At 43.1% G+C, this 17083-nt stretch overlaps 1 protein-coding gene across 5 annotated transcripts in view; it reads left to right on the top strand.

The window, feature by feature from the left end:
* Positions 1 to 16902, top strand: part of ITPRID2 (ITPR interacting domain containing 2) — a 66161-nt gene extending 49259 nt beyond the window's left edge. For all 5 annotated transcript variants that reach the window (XM_081023420.1, XM_081023419.1, XM_081023421.1 and 2 more), the window contains 9 exons: positions 739 to 830; positions 3129 to 4322; positions 7080 to 7157; positions 7944 to 8071; positions 10049 to 10199; positions 11672 to 11737; positions 12085 to 12498; positions 14900 to 15023; positions 15667 to 16902. In XM_081023420.1, coding sequence (XP_080879546.1) covers positions 739 to 830; positions 3129 to 4322; positions 7080 to 7157; positions 7944 to 8071; positions 10049 to 10199; positions 11672 to 11737; positions 12085 to 12498; positions 14900 to 15010 — 2234 coding nt within the window. In that variant the 3' untranslated portion in view covers positions 15011 to 15023; positions 15667 to 16902. The remainder of the gene's footprint in view (positions 1 to 738; positions 831 to 3128; positions 4323 to 7079; positions 7158 to 7943; positions 8072 to 10048; positions 10200 to 11671; positions 11738 to 12084; positions 12499 to 14899; positions 15024 to 15666) is intronic.
* The last annotated feature ends 181 nt before the right edge of the window (positions 16903 to 17083 follow it).

Here is a 17083-nt window from a genome sequence, read left to right as displayed (position 1 = left end):
GCAGGATATTTGGACTGCTTTATTTGTCTGCTGAATTCAATTTTAAGATGTGTCCAGTTTTGAAAGACACTTGACCTGGCACACAAATCTGCAAATGACTTAAGTCGGCCTGTTTAAACTGAGCAAGTCACACTGAAGCCAATGGAAATACAGTAAATCAGCAGAAATCCATAAGCTCTTCCTACTAGACCACGTTAGCACCACTTGTGTTGTACCAAGCTGAAAGCAGCTACTAGCCATGTATATTGCGCCTGCCCAATGTTTGGCAGTCCCTGCTTCTACATCCCAGACAGCAAACATTGGTTGACTTGCTGATGGGAGACCCCATGTGGCTGGTTGACTTTGTTGGCTTCATAGGTCACAAATAGTGTAGACCTGTGCATGGATCAGAATTTTCTAAGTCTCTACAGGCTATAACTGGAGAGTTCCTGCTTTTCCAGGAAGGAAGGGGAGGGGGGAACCCAGAGGGTTATTAGTGTCTACCTAAACTATACAATGCCTGTCTTGGAATTCACACGAAAGATGGCTCCTCTCATACTACCGGTAGAAATTCTTTGAGTTCTTGTTCTGGCAGTGTGATTTGGGCAAATGGTTTCAAATCACAACCTTCGGGATGGAACAGGCCAAACATTGCAGTTCTGCTCTTCGTAGCTAAATGCAGATTTGTGTCTGTGTTGGTTCACTAGATCTGCTGCAGACAAGTTTGTTTGAACCTCTTGGTTTCTCTCGCTTTCGCAGACCAGCTCTTACGATCGGCAAGTCAGCATTCTGACAGCAGTGGTTTTGCTGAGGATTCTTCCACAGACTGCTTCTTGCTGAATCAGTTGCAGGTACAAACCTTATTTTTTACCAAAAAACCCCAATGCGTACATGTTTGGGGGGAGAGATATATAAAGTCCTAGGCATATTTTAAAGTTTTTTATTGGCTCTTGGAGACTGAGTAACAGTAATGTTACAGCCATGAAGCTTTTCTCATTTTATTGCCACCAATCAGGGCTTTTCCTACAGCCGAAACTCGGCCGAACTCAGTTCCGGCCCCTCTCAGGTGGGCGCCATTGCCATTCTAAAGAGAACAAGGGAGGTGTTCATGGTGAGTTCTTGCACCTTTTCTTCTAGAAAAATAGCACTGCCAGCAAAGCTGCTTATAGGGTTGCCATATTTTGAAGAGCAAAAAAGAAGATGCTATGACCACTCTCATTTTCAATACCCCTACTATATGTAGGCTATAGAAGCTGTGATATATTGCTGTTGGGGGGGGGCAGGAGAAGAGAATAGAAAAGCCACCAGTTATGCCTATGTCTCATCCAGAAAGAATGGCCAGAGACATTTTGGCAAATTTAAAAAATCCACCTGGACATAAATTTTACTCCTGAAAAAGAGGACACATGGCAACCCTGTTTCACCATTTACAAAATTTTGTGTAAATCCCTACACAAATCTATTTGTTTCTTTTTGACTACATTTTTAAAATTATTTTTATCCTGATGCTACGCTGGTTATCTGTAGGTGTACTTCTTTTACTGAGCATAAAACTTTCTAAGAATCGCTGCAAATGTATACTTCAGTCCTTGTTGCAAATGTATATTTTGGTCCTTGTTGCATGCATCAAGAAATGGAATCAGCCTGAAGATAAACTAAAAGTCCATGTTTTAGGCTTTGACCTGCTTATAAAATAAGTATTAGGGCTCATCTGCCTTGCAGGATAAAATCACATCGATGTGCAAGTCCCCTCCCCACAGTCGCTGGTGTTGATCTGGGCAAAAATATGGTATTTTGTAGGTATATGACTACGTTCACAAGCAGTAAAATGCTGTAATGTCATGAGTAACATTCTGCTTGTGTGAATGAAGGCATTGAAAGGCAGGAAACTTGTAATGTTAGCTTGAGCAAAGCAAGCTTTGCTTGTGCCATGAAGTTTTTAAAAGACTGCCTGTCCGGTCTCTTCCTGTGCACTTCCAGCCCTTTCTGCTGGCTTGAGCAACAAGCTTCTCTGTAAGAAATGGAAAGGGATCCAGACTGAATTGCCAAAGACGACTTACCTCAAAATATTATAAATTAGTGCCCTCTGCTGTTGAACAGATTTTTCTTTAAGGAGTAGAATAATGTTTGGTATTTTTCTTCTTCTTTTTTAAGTGGCAGAAAATTGTCCATGTTTATATCCTGCCTTTTCTCCAGTGAGTTCAAGGCAGCAAACCTGATTCTCTTTCCCTCCCCATTTTTTTAAAAAAATACCTTTTTTATTTATTTTCATGGTACAGAAGATAAATTTTGAGAAAACGATTGTCACAACAGTAAACAACAAATAACTTGTCTTGATAAAATTACAGACTTTTGTCATGCCATCTGTTAAAGTTTCATTTGAGATCATGCCACATTTTCCCATGAGCGCTGGGTAGATTCCTGGTGCAGTCTGAACAAGGTAGGTTAAGCTGGCTGGCCTAAGCTCACCCAACACGGAGCTTCATAGCTAGGTGCAGATTTGAACCTGGGTTTCATCTATCGTAAGGGATGTGGGTAGCGCTGTGGGTTAAACCACAGAGCCTAGGACTTGCCGATCAGAAGGTTGGCGGTTCAAAAACCCGTGATGGGGTGAGCTCCCTTTGCTCAGTCCCTGCTCCTGCCAACCTAGCAGTTCGAAAGCACGTCAAAGTGCAAGTAGATAAATAGGTACCACTCCAGCGGGAAGGTAAACGGCATTTCTGTGCCCTGCTCTGGTTTGCAAGAAGCGGCTTAGTCATGCTGGCCACATGACCCGGAAGCTGTACGCTGGCTCCCTCGGCCAATAAAGCGAGATGAGCGCCGCAACCCCAGAGTCGGTCACAACTTGACCTAATGGTCAGGGGTCCCTTTACCTTTACCTATACCTTTACTTCATCTATCCTTATCTGACACTGTGATCACTATACCACACTGGACCTCACTGTGTTGTATATTAGAGAATTCAGTGGATTAAACATTTGACCAGCCTTGCTTTATTTTCTCATGAATGCTTATTTCTCCAATCCAGCTATCTTATGGACTCGTTTTGCTTTTTATTTTATTTTTTAAAAGTTATTTGCATAAAGGTACAAATGTTTTGGTATTTTTGTTGTCTCTTCACCACCCTGTCCTCATTGTGTTCCTGACAGGGACACGAGTCATTGCAGGCCATGGGAAGCAGCGCTGACAGCTGTGACAGCGAGACAACAGTGACATCTTACAGTGAAGAACTCAAAACGCCAATAGATGAGCAGTCCTATTTTAATGAGCTTGATGAGGAGAAATTCCTCCGCACAGAAGTGGAGCAGCGGAAGAGGGAAGCGGTTTCTGAGAGCGATGCCAGAGAAGGTCAGAAAGTTCTAGAAGGCGAAACTGGGCAGGCTGAGACCGGAGGAGATACAGAGTTTGGCCAAGGAGGATATATTAGAAAAGATGAAGATGCTCTTGCACAGGAGGGAGAGTCTGAAGTGCTGGAGGAAGGCAGTGAAGAGAGTGACGCAGATAAAAGCAGCGAGTACGAATTTCCTCAGTATAAAACGCACCACATTCTTAAATCAATGTCCTCTATAGAAAGCAGCAGTTCATCTCCTTCTTCCACTGAGCGGGTTAGCATTGCTTTGCAAAGAGCCCAGAGGAGGATAAGCGGCTCATCTGATTCCAGAGCCGGTCGCTCGCTGCTCAAATCGAAAGACTTTCTTTTCAAGCAAAGGCATCGGATCTCTGAGTTGGACTATCCATTGAGGCGCTCCCAGTCTCTCCCATCTGCACTACTGAACCCGGTGAAAGTCGTCTCCTCCGTGAATGTCCAGCTCACTCCGGGAAAACAGACATTTTGTAGCCCCCCGTCTTTTACTTACAAGTACGATACTCCTGAACAGGAGGAGAAGGAGGAGCAGATGGAAGAGAAGCCCCCTGAGGAGAGAGACCACAGTCCCCCCAGGTGCAAATCCACACTTTTCATTGCACCATCATCCCTTAGGAAAGAAGGTTCCCAGCCTGCATTGAACAAGGCGGCGGACGAACCGTGTCGGAGCAGAATACAGAGCTGCCCTTTGCACCTCCCGGCTCATATGTCTCAGTCGTCGTGCTCGCTACATTCCCTTCAGTTTGACTATCCAGACAGGCCCTTATGTGCGCATATGAGAACATTTAGTACACACAGCATCCCAAGCACCCCTGGGTCGTCTTGCAGTGGTTTGCCTTCCCCGTTCAGCTGCCCTTACTCGCTGAGGCACGCTGGGCACCGGCGCCAAGCTCAGGCCATGCATTCGCCCTCCACGGTCGAAATGCAGCTGAGGAGAGTCTTGCACGACATCAGGAACTCTTTGCAAAACCTTTCGCAGGTAAATTAGCTCATGGCTGCAGTCTGTATACCCCCCCCCCCGGTGTGTCTGTCTGGAGGATGCATATTTTGGTTGCTAAAAAGAAAGACAGCATGCACAACCGTTGTGCGGTGGTTTGTTTAAATTTCGGATTCCCCGTGGCATTTAGTGTTTCCACATGTAACTGATTTTGCTGGCAAACGGGAAAAGCTTGTCAAAGACTGGTTTTGCGAACTGGGGGCCCTCTAGGTGTTATGGATTGCAATTTCCATCATCCTTGACCCCTGGTCGTGCTGATACGAGTTGTAGTCCACCACAGCTAGAAGGCACCGCATTGGATGCCGCTGCCCAAACATTCCATTGAGTCCCTGACTACGTTGGGATTTGACTCCCCAGATCTAAGTTTGATGCTCTTATCAACTGGGTCACGTTGCCTTTCAATACAGTCATGGCAAAGCTGACGTACAAAAACTCAGTTCTGTGAAGCATGAATTAGATTTCTTCCTGCTCGGGATCTTTTATATGCAAACGTTTTAAAGGCCTTGCTTTTTATTATTATTATTAAATTGAGGCTTGAGAAGATATTTCTGTTCTGTTAGTGCATCTGATGAAGTGTAAGCCATTGGTATTCTGTGCCCTGGAGAATGTTGGCATTGCTCAGGTCAGGAGCTTGACAGAGTCCCTTTAAGGACAAGATAAGTAATGGGAGGTAAACTTTGCAGAAAGGCAAGTTTGCTCTCCACTAATTGTCTAATGCATGCCGTGTACAGCTGTGTGGAAATGTTGCATCACAACTCCCATTGTCCCTGATAATTGGCCATGCTCACTAGGGCTTATGGGAGTTGTAACAAAGGGATGTCTGGAGGGTCACAAGTTCTCCTCCTTTCATCTAGAGAGTCCTTGAGCAGGATTGTGAATCTGAGCCGTCTCCCATTCCCCAGATGTCATTATATTGAGGGCCAGCCTGGTTTAGGCAAGTGTGAAATGAGTAGTATGCCTAAGAGCCAAGCCCCGTTCACACACACAAATTAGAATAAAACAACAATATTTGAATGCCATACATATTTCTGCAGAGTCTTCATGAAGCCTGAGAGCTAGGCTAGCCATGTGTTTCATGTGCAAAACTGCTAATTTGAAAGCTCAGACTATTTTAATGCTCTGCAATAAATTTTGATTAAGTAACTTCCTTTTCGCAACCTCCTCCTAGAACGAATCCCAAGATTTTCCCCCACTTGGTACTTAACAGCCCTGTCATGTTCTAAAATGCTTGCCAGATGCAATAAACTCCGTTCTGGAGCTGGGGAAAGTTCACCTTTTTTTGAAGAGGCTTTCACAATCGGAAGCCTCATTTTATCATATGAAAGTTTGGAATGAACATAGTTGCTTCTCCAGTCAGGAGTTTCCCAGGGATCTGACACAGCTTTACTCATTCCATTTTGTAAAATGCATTCTTTTCCATGGTGTCCATAGTTAATAAAACTCCTAGACCTACACTGGACTTGCTACATTTCCCCATCCTTTAGGAGTTTGGCGGTATTGCCTCTGTGTGTTTCTGTTTTGACATATTTGGGTTTGTGTAGATAATGCTATCTGAAGCCTTGCTACTTGCACACTAACTTCTTAGATACTTTTAAGTCTGAGGAAAAGCTCCTTTGTCTGTCATGCAGCACGTATCATTATCATCTTAGCACAGTTTTGATTTGGTACTTGTATCTTAACCAGAATATTATGAACCAGTTTGCACAGGGGTTACAGCGTTGGACTTAGACTGCATTGACCTGTGTTTCAAATCCCTGCTTAATTGTGAAGTTCACTAAGTGGCCTTGAAGAAGGCATTTGGTCTCAGTCTATTTCGCAGAGTAGACAGTCTCCTATGGGCTGCTCTTAGTCCTTTGGGGGAAGGACAAAAATCACAGGTGGGAAGTTTTGCTTTGCACAAATTGGCTTCTTACCCAGAAATTTCACTGCCAAATTGGATTTTTGAATCTAAATCCATTCCTTTTCTTAGTTGGAATTTGCTCTTCACACAGGTGCACAGAGCTAATTCAGATGGCACACATGATACCGCCGTCCGTAGGACTATACCACCTTGCAAGGCTTCTGGGGGCCTTGGTGGTTTGAATACACGCACCCAGCAGAATTGAAGAGGTGCAACAAATCTGACCAGTCTCAGATTTTAGATATTGTTTGGGGCTTCAGTGTTTCCATATCTGAGGGGTGGCGGGGTATCACTGCCAGAAACACTGGCTGAAACACAGGTGGGCTGTCATTTAGGTGTGAGGGGGCTGGGCCCAGAGTTGAGGATGAGAGCCAAAGTTTGGCCTTGCTTGAAGTGCCAGCCCATTTACTCACAAAGTTGTTATAGAAAAATAAACCGGGCAAATGCAAACGACCTACCGTATTTTTCCTTGTATAAGACGCCCCAATGTATAAGACAACCTCAAAATTAAGAGATCACTATTTTAAACATAAAACAGAACATCTTTGATATTTTCTTAAATATTCAAAGTTACTGGTATATTTAGTACCATATATTTAAACATCAGCAGTGGTCAGGGAAGTTGGCCGAAGCTGCTGAGCTTTTGCGGAAGTCCCCCAGAGTTAGGGTTGCCATATTTCAAGAGGTAAAAATCAAAATTTGTTGGGCTTTTTTGGTGCAATAGCATGAAAAGTTTGTTGTGTTCATGACTGTTGTATTGACATGTTATTGCTTATTGGTCTTATGTACCAAGTTGTTAAAATGTATGTTTGTTTTGACCTCTTCTCTTCCCTTTCTAGAATGCTATGATGAGAAGTCCTGACCTCACTACAGCCCCTTACAGTACTCAGAGATCTTCTATTCTACCTCTCTATGAAGTAAATGGCATTTTCCTCTCTCTTCATCCATGTTATGTGTTTGAGATAAACTTGCGCCTATATATATGTATAAAATGAGAATGTCCTTTCATCTGGGTTCTCCCCTCCCATCTTTAGAAGATAGGGACGAAGAAAGAGATGTTGCAGTTCTCTACTCCATGCATCCAGCCCTCTCCTTCCCTCCCTCTGGGTGGTTTTCAAGGGCAAAGGACAGGGAGGTCATGGGCATGCCGTAGGTGTGGTGCTAAGATGGCTGACTCCACCAATAGGCTGTAAGTTGCTGAGCCCCAGCCCAGAGCCCAGATTGTCTCTATGAAGACAATCCATTGGCAGATTGGGCTCATGGAATTCATGGGAGACAAGGCTATAACTACCAGCCATAGTGGCTCTTTATTCCCTCCAGTGTCAAGAGGGCGGAATGCCTCTGAATACTAGTTTCTGGGAATTGCAAGTGAGAAGAGAGCTCATGTCCTGTTTGTGGACTTCTCTTGTGTTTTATTGCATATTTTAATTTTTGAGGTTGTTTTAGTGCCTCGGCAGAATGGTTTTTGTCTCTTTTAGTTATGCATTGGTTTTTATAGTTGGGGAACTGTAGCTGTAAACTGCATAGGAGGCATTTTGAGATAAGCAGTATACAAGTGAATCATCACTATCGTCGCCATCTGCTTGGCTACTGTGAAGACAGGGTGCTGTCCTGGAGGGGCCTTTAGTCTGATTTGGCAGAGCTCTTGTTATGTATTTACACAGAGTTCTGAACATAAATACTTCTCTGTATCTGTCTTCTAGAATACATTCCAAGATCTTCAAGCCGTGAGAAGGAACCTAAACCTGTTTAGAACGCAAATGATGGATTTGGAATTGTCCATGTTGCGCCAGCAAACCACTGTTTATCAGCACATGACAGAGGAAGAGAGGTGAGTGGGGTAGGGGGGTGCTCTCACCTAAGCAGCTTGTTTACTATATCTGTGCTCACATGCAGGTTCCTTTTATATTTCTACTAAAACCTTTCACATCTGTTCTCTTTCTTTCTCAAAAGCACTGTTTTTCTTCTAGGTGTGCAGCCTTCAAATAATCCTAAAGCACGCTCCTTCTCCTTTCTCTTCTGCGCATTTAGAACTGGCCTTTTGCATTCTGACTCTGCCACTTTGCTTCTGATCATCACTCACAGTTAGATTGCTGCAACTTTCTCCATGGCGGTCTTTCTGTTCTGCCACCTCTTCTCCACTCTCTTCAGAGTGCTTCTGTCAAGACCAACCTTTCGTCCCTTTTGCTCTGATCTCTGCCCTCTTGGTAAGATCCTTTTTGACGTTTGGGTTTCGTTTCATTTGGGCATTAACTTCAAGGGTCCTATTCCTTAGGACATTTAGATGTTTTGAAAGGGATGGCTTTTCATTTTATTTATTCCTCAAGGAGTTCAAGGTGGCATGCTTCTCAACCCTTCAATGTTTTTCCTCTCAGCAACCCTGTGAAGCAGTAGGTTAAGACTGCAAGATTGTGGTTGGCCCAAGATCACCCAGTGAACTTAATAACTGAGTGGGGATTTAGACCTTGGTTTCTCAGGTCCTAGTCCAACACTATGGGATGCGGGTGGTGCTGTGGTCTAAACCTCTGAGCCTCTTGGGCTTGGTGATTGGAAGCTCAGTGATTTGAATCCCTGTGACAGGGTGAGCTCCCGTTGCTCTTTCCCAGCTTTTGCCAACCTAGCAGTTCGAAAGCACGCCAGTGCAAGTAGATAAATAGGTACCGCTGTGGCGGGAAGGTAAATGGTGTTTCCATGCACTCTGGATTCCGTCACGGTGTTCCGTTGCGCCAGAAGCGGTTTAGTCATGTTGGTCACATGACCCAGAAAGCTGTGTGCAGACAAACGCTGGATCCCTTGGCCTGAAAGTGAGACGAGTGCTACACCCCATAGCCACCTTTGACTGGACTTACCCGTCCGGGGGTCCTTTCCCTTTTATTTTATTTTTACCTTAGTCCAACACTCAAACCACTTCACCACACTGGGGTGGTCTCAGGATTTCCCTCCGGATCATACCAGTCACTCTTATAGCCACCTTGTGGTGAGGTTCCGTAGAACTATTTGTTTCTGAAGATACTCATTTTATTACACACACACACACACACACACACACACACACCTGCCATCCTCCTAAAGAGATAAATGTGCCCTGAGTTTCTTCTCCCCACCCCATCTTAGTCTTTCAATATGCTTGTGGTAAAGGTTTGCTTGAGAAATAGTGACTGAGCTCAAGGTCAGTCATGAGTGAGTGAAGATTTGAGCGTGTGTCTTCCCAGGCCTAGCCTAAGGCTCTGCTCATGAGTTTCTTGTCTGATGTCTGCTACATGCATGGTAGCCCTTCAAGCCAGCCTAGTTCCACTGAAATCCCGTTTCGTTTTCACTGTAGATTCTGTAAGGAAAGAAAAGGGTTGCTTCACTCTCCCATCCATGTATTACGGCATCTGCATGACCAGCTCTCTCCCTTGCTTATATAATACGCTGCTCCCAATAAATACCTGGACCACATCCAAACCTATATATAGCATTTAATTTACAGATTTGCTAAATACATACTAGTTAAGCTCTGTAAGTCTTGTTCCCCGCCCTAAGGGATTAGTTTTTTTTTTTACTAATTTCATCTCCAGTGGATTTTCCTCATTAGTTTGCAAAACCAAAATTAAAGCCCCATGCACTCCTGTGGAATGCACACATTCCTTCTTTCCTCTGTTCCCTTTTCTTGGTTGCTATATATTTTCATATGAAAGTGCATATATCTGCATAACACTGGACTGATATGTTATCATTCCCTCCACTGCTTTGGATGATATGCCTATTTGTGCTCTGCCAACAGGATTGTATATTCCCCTTTCCATTTTGTTTGCTTCTGATTTAGATACGAAGCTGATCAACTCCAGAGCCTGAGGAAATCTGTCCGCATGGAGCTTCAGGAATTAGAAATGCAGTTAGAGGAGCGCCTTCTTACTCTCGAAGAGCAGCTTAGGAATATTCACGTGTCTTCACCTTACAGGCAACAGACACCCATGGTATGTCTTTTGTCACAGTCCGTCTGTGCAGATATATCTGTGCAATGGATGTAGAAGCACCAGGTAGATATGGGGCGAGTTATTCCCTAATACCCAGAACTTTGTTATGCCACCAAGCATTAGAACAGACACATTAAGCATTTTTGTTTTGGGGCAGAGTATTTTTTTCCCATGCAGATCCATGTTCCAGAGGCTAATGGAATTCAATATTAGACATGCTAAGCAAATTTTCAAGTCAGTGTCAAGAGGGAAGCCCAGATTGAAGGCCTGTAGCCCACAGCCTCAGAATGGTGAGGACATGCACATTCAGCAGAATGGTTGAGTTTGTCCTGTGGGTATTTGTACTCCTTTATTGTTAAAAAACTAAGAGACAGGCAACTGGGCTTGGATTTGTAGGCCAAGAAGAAGTTGGGGCTTGCGTTGCTCTGTCAATACCAACAGGCATAAAACATGGCCTGTGTTCTCCCCTAGGCTCACAACTTGCTCTGGAAGCATTTCCCCATGTATTTTAGGGTGGTGTAGCTCAGATGTCACTAATGATCCAGTTCAACAATCCACTAATGATCCAGATCAACCTTCCAGCCCCTTGATCTCTCTGGCATACTTCATATGAACAAACCTGAAATAGAAAATGATAGAGGCTTATATTGACAGTGGCCCAATCCTGGCTTAATAAACTAGGGTATTTCTGAGCTGTTACATCTCCTTCACTCCTCCCTTCATGTCAGCAAGGAAACAAACCAGGAAGCTACAACTGACTGCAGCTTTCTGTTACATGTGAATGGAGAACTGGGGTTCATGGCCACCCCAAATGACAAACAATGGTTTCTTGTGTCCACTCATGTAAAGGGGAAACAAAGGGGCTGCATGTGTGTCAAGAATTTAATCATATGAACGGAGCTATTACATTTGAATGAGGGGTCAGAAGAAACTAAACTAAAGAGCATGTAGAATATCCAAACTCTGTCCTTTCCCCCCATCAGAGGGGGGAAGTTCTAGACAGAATAGCTCAGCTGACTACAGGTTACCCGATAACCAAATGGTGACCTCTGCAGATTCAGGTTGCTTTTCTTTGGAGATTCCAAAGGTTTAGAAGACCCAGGGATGGGTCTGAGGAGGAAAAGGAAACATGGCGTGTGTGTTTTTGAGGGGGGGGGGGACTAAGACCCAACTAAGTTGTGCCAAATAGATCAACTGAAATCGATGAACTTAAGCTACTTCAGTCCACTGATTTCATTTGGTCTTCTCTGAGTCCTGACTAACAGTGTCCATATCCTCTAAACTCTTACTGCTCTTTAAATATTTTTCTTCCTTACTATGTCCTGGAATCATAAATGCAGAGGTAGCATAAAAGGCTCTCTGGGTCCTTGTTTTCTCAGAAAGTTGGCGGTGTGGCACAGGCCACGAAGCAATTTTGAGAGCTTCCAAAAACAACAACAACCCCTAATTTCTGTGGGGTTTTTTTCTTCCAGGGCATGTATGGGAGCAGAAGCACTGATAACTTGTCGTGCCCTTCTTCACTGAATGTGATGGAGCCGGTAAGTAACCAAGACAAAGGCTGGAAGTGAAGGCAGTGGTATTTTCCAGTCACATTGAGATGTTTCATTGGCAGTGATACATGAATGGATTGGATTGGATTGGAATGGAATAAATGTATGTACAGAACATGTGAGATACTGGGGATGCTGTCAAATTCATGCTAGGCCTTTGGCTATTCTGAGATGCAGTGTGTTCCAGTAGGGTTGAAGGCATGGTTTGTAGCCCAAGGATGAGGCGTAATTTTTGTGCTCCTGTTCCAGCATACATTTGGGGTTTTGCCTGTCTCACAAGACAGTGAGTAAAGCAGTTGTCTTGTCTTCCTCCCCCACCTCCCATAATTCCGTAGGTCTCTGAACTCATTCGAGAGCAGTCATTTCTGAAGTCTGAGCTGAGGTTGGGTCTGGGAGAACTTGGAATGGAGATTCCGCCGGCCGACGGCTCAGAATGTGCTTTTGATCACGGACATTCTGACTCCTCTTCAGTGTGTTCCAGCCAAGCCAGCAGAAAAGACAGTGCACACTCATCTGAGATGATGGGGAAGGCCAAGCCCCAAAGCAAAAAAATCTACCGAGCGTGTGTGGCCTTGATGCCCTCTCCACCGGCAAGAGCAGGAACAGGGCAGCCTCCTGAAAGCTCTGAGGGACACACAACGTCCAGATCGGAAGTGGAGCAGAAACTTGAAAAGATCCCTCTTGTGCCTGCGGTTGAAGAAATTCACAGAAGTGTGGAGAATGATGAACTGCAGCAAGTCATACGAGAGGTGAGCAGCAGGCTGGCTAGCATTTTTTTGACAGGAGCGTTTGATATCAATGTTTTCTTCTTAATGTGGCTAAGAAGATTCGATTGACCTCACCGAACTCCAATCCCCAGGGTAGTTTAATGATCAATCCCTCTTCCCAGGAAATGGGGAAATGTAACTCTGTGAGGGTAATAGGGATCTACTAACAACTCTTGGCAACCTTAACAAACTATAGTTTCCAAGATTCTTTGAGGGAAGCCATCAGGTTGCTGTTTGCAGCAGTTGGAAAGCTTTCTTTCTTCTTTTGGCCCAGCCTTAGTTCAGATCTTTCCCAACAGTATCAAGAGATGTCAGGGGTTGAACTGAGACGTCCTGCATACAGAGGATGTGATCTTTCTCCGAGAGTCTCATACTCCGTGCCGGGCTTTGGAGAAAGTCTGGTGCTGTTATGGTCTAAGGACTAATGCCATAAAAGTTATTCAATTCTTCTCATGTTTCCTCAGAAGTAAGTCCCATTGTGTCGCTAGTCCCTTAAACACAGAAGTTTGCCAAATCACACATTGTGTGTATGTTACAGAGTGGGTTTGTTTAATGCTGGCACCCACTTTGTTTAATATATCTCTTTGCATCTCATAAATACCGAAAGTCTCTGCCTTGCATTGTTTGCTTCCCGAAGCAGAATGAATCCATTGCAGGGAAATTCATTAATATGCATTCTTGATATTTCTTCACAAATGTTAAACTCATGGCATTCTGAACAATTCCTCTCCCTGTGTATACATGAATTATCTTGGCTTGTAGGAGAAAACAGCATAAACAGTATTCAGTGTTCCAGAGCATGCCAGAATAGACTGTAATGTGTGTGAGCTTTTGACCTGTATCTTTTTACTGGAATGAAAAGGAACCCGCTATCCTTTTCTCCATACTCCCACAGAAGAAAACTGCAAAAATGCCAAGATACTTAACTTTGTTCTCTCTTGCTTCGAAGAAAATGCAGATTGCTTTCTTATTTATGGAATATAAAAAAATGCAAAATATAAAATAAAAGAAGACTGGAGCTAGTGTTCTCTACTTAACAGAAATCGGGTTATTGGGGAATAGTATCTTGAATCAAATTGTTTCAGGAATACTTGATTTGAACAGTCTGCTTCTTGATACTCTCCATTTTACCTTTTCAAGACACCGGTCCACTTTTGCAAAGTCACACTGGTGCCTTTCAAGGCACTAGTTTCAAGGTGCCTTTGGGTGATAGCCAACATTAATCATTCTCAGCATAGATCCATTGAAATCATTGGACATCACCCTCTATTTTGAAGAAGCTTCTCTAGAAAGAGTGGCAGGTCTTACACTTAGCTGTAAAACATTTTTAAAAATCAGACTGATTGCAGGTCCATTGGTATTCTTTCTTGTGTGCCACTTTCTAGATGCAAAGTTGGATTCTTTGCACACATGCCTTACTGCAGCGAGGAAACTTGGACGCAGAGACAGCATCCTGCCCAAGGTCACACAGGAAGCCTGGCTGTAGCAAAGCCAGGAATAGAACACAAGTTGCCTGTTCCTTTCCACACAGATGGATCCTTTCTCTTGCTTGCTCATCCATTAGCTCCGCTAATTTGGGAAGCCTTTGTCACTTCATTTCGGGATGCACCCAATTTATTTATAGCCTTTGTATTCTTGGGTGAATAGCATTCGTCCCTTAAGTGGCAATCCCGCCAGCACTGGAACGCAGAACCCTTGGTTCTCAGCACAGCGCTGCTGCTTGTGGTCAACCACCAGGACTGCAGTTTGGAGCAATTTCCTGGGCATTAAATAACCACTAGACTGGCTCATTCTCCAACCACACCCCTCCTGCCCCTTGCTGCCCATTGGATTCTCATAGACAGAAAGAATGATAAAAGGCTTTATGTTAGGGCTGAGTTTTTGGACAACAGTGGTCATCCTGGCTTAGGTATCTGCCAATTTATTCCTCATCTTTGGCTCCTAGGTTATTCTGCACCATGAACTCATGGGTCTGTTTCTCAGTATTGACCCCCCTCCTTCAGTGTTGACCTCCAACAATATTCTTGTAGGATTAGAAGCACAGTACAGAACTTAGGACACATCCACTCCATACATTTAATAAAGCACATGGCTTCCCCACTAATAAACCTGGAAACTGTAGTTTACCCCCTCACAGAACTACAGTTCCCAGCACCCTTAAACTACAGTTTCCAGGATAAGTTGGGGGAAAGCCATATGCTTCAAATGGATGGTGTTGCAGATATAACCCTGGAAAACTGCCTACTGCCACATTCCCCCAATTCCACAAGGAAAGATTGAATGGGATTGGCCCAACCTATGCAGTTGTGCTTAGCCTTCAGTGAGCTACAAATATAGGGGAAGGATGGTAAATGTAGACAAACCTGAAATGTCTTCTTTTCAGATCAAAGAATCTATCGTCGGTGAAATCAGACGGGAAATTGTAAGTGGACTGTTAGCAGCTGTCTCTTCCCCTAGCAGATCTGCTAACGCTAAGCAAGAAACGCAACCGTGAATCGGTACTACAGGTAAATATTTCAGTGTTGCTGCATGCCAGTAAGTGCTAGCAGGAGGGTGGGGAAAGACCATGCAGATTACATCAGAAAAGAATGTAGGGGCTGAATATTACAGAATTGCACTACTGCCTCCACTTTCTCAAAGTTGGCTCTAGCAACAATGCTTGGCCACCAGTGGGTGGATTCCAAACCATTAGCCTGGGGTGTTGAAATGCATGTGTTATATATAATATATATACTTTTTCTTAAATTTTCTGTTTTACAATTTCAAATACTCATTTTACATCCTTAAAATATCCTTCTTCTCTTTCCATAGTTCATTTTACGTATCATAAATCTCTGCATATTTTACAAAAACTATACCATTCGGTATTCCATTATTGCACCCACCAAAACTTATTTACACTGTTGAATTTATCTTAATGCTGCCAGCGTTTTCAGCTATACACAATTATTTCCCATATATTCAATAGATGTTTTCCAATCTTCTTTAAACGTATATTCTTCTTGTTCTCTTATTCTATGGGTTGAGTCTGCAAGTTGTGAGTCCCGGGTGTTGAGATGCATGTCGCTGCTTTCACCGAATAAATATATATGTTTTTGATTTGAAATGACAATCATGCAATAACTCTCTCCCCCCTCCCCCCAATGACAGGTTGGCATGTGGTCCAGGGACACTGTGGAATTCTCCTTTTGGAAGGCTGGATTGGTGTGTCTGCCTGCACTCAGGAGGACAGAAGTGAAGGCTACTGTATACAGTTTGTAGTTTTGTGCTGCTTAATGTTCCACTTCAGCTCCCTCTGCTCCGATTGGGACACTCTACATCTTACTACTGCCCATGAACCACCTTCCAAGCCTTAATATTTATTTGTACATTCCTACGGTTCATTTGTGCATAGTGTCTTGCTATTATTATTATTATAATTATTATAATTATTTCTGTGTAGAGGTGTTCCTCGTAAAACTTGAAGACTTCCTTGATCTACCCCAGTTATAAATAGCCTAGGATTGTCATTGTTATTTTATATATCTATGTAAAAACCCACTGACCTCTGTGAGGTATTTAACTGTGCAATAACTGATTCACTCTGAGAGCTTGAAACAACTATCCTGTTTTCACTGCTGTTACCAAGTGCCACTTCAAAAGAGGAGAGTAACCTGTTGTGGTGTTGTTGTTTTAAAATGCTGTAACTCTTGGGAGAAGCTGTTGTTTGCAAAGAGTTTAGAGAGCTAAATGAACTTATGTAAAACTACTAAGAACACTTACACCGAGAGCCTTATCTCTGAGCAGTAGACACCTTTTAAAAATAAATAAAATTTTCTGCTTCTTTAATCTTTCTCCTTGGGGGTTTGCTTTGTATTGTTTTAAAAATCCTTAATATATATTGATGACTTCTCAACGGTATCAGGAGGCAGCCTTTTTCTCCTTTTCATAAAACAGGTCTATAAAACACTAGAGGGTTTTTCTAAGTGGATAGTGCTGTTGTTGTGGGGGAATCGGAATGAATTGTTCCCCTTTTTCTGAAGTTTTACTATGGCCCAGGGAAATGTATCAGAACAGAAATGTATCAGAACAGATGAAATTGTATGTTGGCAGGGTTTTCAGTTTCTTTTACATGTTTTTTTGTCAATGGGATGCTAGACAGTCAAGGTTTAATAATGTCTGGATTATTGCCACTGGGATTCCTTATGTTTCTGTGGTTTTGTTTTTTGTTTTTAAAATATGTTTTCAACTAATAAAATCAAGATTGTGTTGAATACATAATCAAAACTAGTAAAACTATAACTATCTTTTATGAGAAAAGTCTGTCAAAGTGCGTTTGGAATGGACATAAGGGCTTTCATATTAAAAGGGGCTGTTATGCCAATAAAATATTTATTTTGCCTACAAGTGTTTCAAACTCGTTATTTTCATTGGTTTTCAGACACTGGAGTCTTCTGGCTGGGCTGGGAGAGTTATGTGAATAGATCCTTACATAGGCATTTGAGAGAAGAATTCAGCTTGCATATTAATCCTGGTTTATACATGCAGCAAAATGAGATATTAGAACCCTGAGCTGGTATAATGGACT

Source organism: Podarcis pityusensis (assembly GCF_964106645.2).
Source record: "Podarcis pityusensis genome assembly, chromosome: 1".
NCBI lineage: Eukaryota > Metazoa > Chordata > Lepidosauria > Squamata > Lacertidae > Podarcis > Podarcis pityusensis.
The sequence above is the reverse complement of the archived record's forward strand: the minus strand, read 5'-3'. Positions and strand labels throughout refer to the sequence as shown.